The following is a 2,290-nucleotide window of genomic DNA, read 5'->3' as shown; positions in this document are numbered from 1 at the left end:
AAGATATATCATTTCACACTCACTCAAATATATAAAACATATGAATCATACAAAATGACAGTCGGTAGAAAACAATATCCAGATTTGACATTAGTTTACTAATCTTTTAGCGGCATAACAATAAAAATTTAAACTATTCGCTTAGCTTTTAACAATAACAAGAAATGATCCGATTACCTTAGGGGACTTGTTTTGAAGTTGTTCCTCTAAGCAGCTAGAGAAGATCCTACTGAACATTTCAACTTGGTTCTGTTTCGGAGAAAAAAATCTTGAATATACCAGTGATTGTTGACTTTAAGTAAAGCTGCAAACAGTCAGGAGAATGCATACCGTATTCCCATTTTGAAAAGAGCCCATGTTTTCCTTCATGTCCACCATTTTTTCAGCTGTAGCCTTGACAATCATGCCTAAAAATCCCGTTTGAGAAACCAGAATAAACATGAATTTCAAAGTCGGCAGAAAGTGAAAAATTAACTACGAAATATGTAAGAATAAAAGACAAGTTTGTCCATCGTTATAAAGACCTTCAAGTTTCTTAATTTCTTCATCTGTCGGTGATTGTTTTGGAAAGCTAGCCGACATTTCCAATCGCCTGTGACTATCAGAATTGATTGTCACATGTGTATGTTCTTGAATCCTTCCTCTTGAAGGGGTCAAGAGAGGAGACCTTAGAGGCTTATAACATTCGACGCCTCCAGTCATTTGCTTCCACTCATGGTATGCTTTAAGTTCCAAAATGCAATCCACAACCTTAGTCGACGAACCTGCCTCAATATTATCCTAAGAATGCACAAAACGAAATCAGAAGTTAGTATCTCTTTACAACCTCCGTAGAATATAAAACTTAAAACAAGTCAAAATTCTATAATTTTACCCTTTCAAAAATAGATCCCTCAAAAGCTGTTAGCTTTAAATCTTTCGCGGCTACTAAAAAGTTCTGGATGTTCTCAAAATATTGATATGCTCGCAGAGGCTGAGAATCCCACATGGTTGACTGTGAAGGAGTGTGGATTTCTACAACCTAATAACATAAAAACAACGATGAATGAAAAACGAATTTTGTATAAAGAGCGGGCTTTTGCATACTAGAGAGTGATGTACCTTCGGAACTGATCCTGGTTGAACTTTGTTAATTAAATTGCAAAGTACAAAGCCACTTCTCAAACAAGAAACAAACTCTCTCTCAGATGGTTGGCTTGATATACCTAATGGCCCGACGAAACATTCCAACCAGTGGGTTTCTTGATATCGCCTCAAAGCTACAAAACAATGAAAACCCCACATGAATCCCATTTATCCAAAAAGGGGAAAATAATACAGAAAATAAAAAACTAACACCTCCCGATTGACCACCACGTCAGGAAGGACGGAGCGAGAGCTTTGCCTACTGGTCCGGGAGAACACAATAGCTTTGCCTCAAACTCTATATTTGTGTTTGAATATCCACTTAATACATATAAATAAGCTGCATTTTCTAGAATCTAGACCTCATAGACTCAAAAATTCTATCTCCACGACAATAGTACTTAAAGAGCATCCCGGTGCAATCAAGCTCCCACTATATGCGGGGTCCTAGGAATGGTCGGACCACAAGGGTCTATTGTACACAGCCTTATCCAACATTTCTGCAAGAGACTGTTTCCACAGCTTGAATGTATGACCTCCATGACCTCTGGGTCCTACTTCAATCAAACAATTGACCAATACGGATACTGAAAATAATAAAGCAAGAAAACTAAACCTGCTTCTTCAGCTTTCCTCCAAGCCAAATTGTATTCATGTCCCCTTCCTATTGTTTGATTCTCTATTAAAAATCCAATCTTTTGAATCTGTCATCCAAAGAACAAAACAATGTTACAGTTTTAACAAAAGAGACTGTAAATCAATACATAGTAAATCTAACACATTTCATGAAAGCATCTTCACACACACACAAAAAAAAAAAAGTATCAATCCTAAACCCCTTAAACCCCAAAATCAAATGAACATAAATTCAAGAATCTCTTTTAACAAAACCAAAATAAATAAACAGTTCAAAATTCAAGAAATGTATCCTAAAACCTAAGTTGCACGGACTCTTCACTTTCGATGCTGCACTCGTGTTGGATTCTCCAAAGCTGCGGTGCTTTTGGAGAATCCGACATGCACTCTCTGACATTTTTGAAGAGTCCGAGCAACATAGCCTAAAACCTTCACGTCACAAACTAACCATATCTACATTAACAATCAAAAAGTCTCTTAACATTGTTCAAGAATATATTTATTTTTATTGTCAATCAAGAATTTTTTT

At 36.3% G+C, this 2,290-nt stretch overlaps 1 protein-coding gene across 1 annotated transcript; it reads right to left on the bottom strand.

Annotated features, from left to right (window-relative positions):
- Positions 1–255: 255 nt before the first annotated feature.
- Positions 256–1,829, bottom strand: LOC107853600 (kinesin-like protein KIN-14L; the record flags this gene model as incomplete). The annotated part of the gene is made up of 5 exons (XM_047404745.1): positions 256–407; positions 525–780; positions 875–1,021; positions 1,102–1,259; positions 1,742–1,829. Coding segments are annotated over 5 exons (762 nt in total), but the record flags the coding sequence as incomplete, so codon positions are not given.
- Between the last annotated feature and the right edge of the window lie 461 nt (positions 1,830–2,290).

This window comes from Capsicum annuum, unplaced genomic scaffold (genome assembly GCF_002878395.1).
Source record: "Capsicum annuum cultivar UCD-10X-F1 unplaced genomic scaffold, UCD10Xv1.1 ctg67161, whole genome shotgun sequence".
In the NCBI taxonomy this organism is placed as follows: Eukaryota; Viridiplantae; Streptophyta; class Magnoliopsida; order Solanales; family Solanaceae; genus Capsicum; species Capsicum annuum.
The sequence above is the reverse complement of the archived record's forward strand: the minus strand, read 5'-3'. Positions and strand labels throughout refer to the sequence as shown.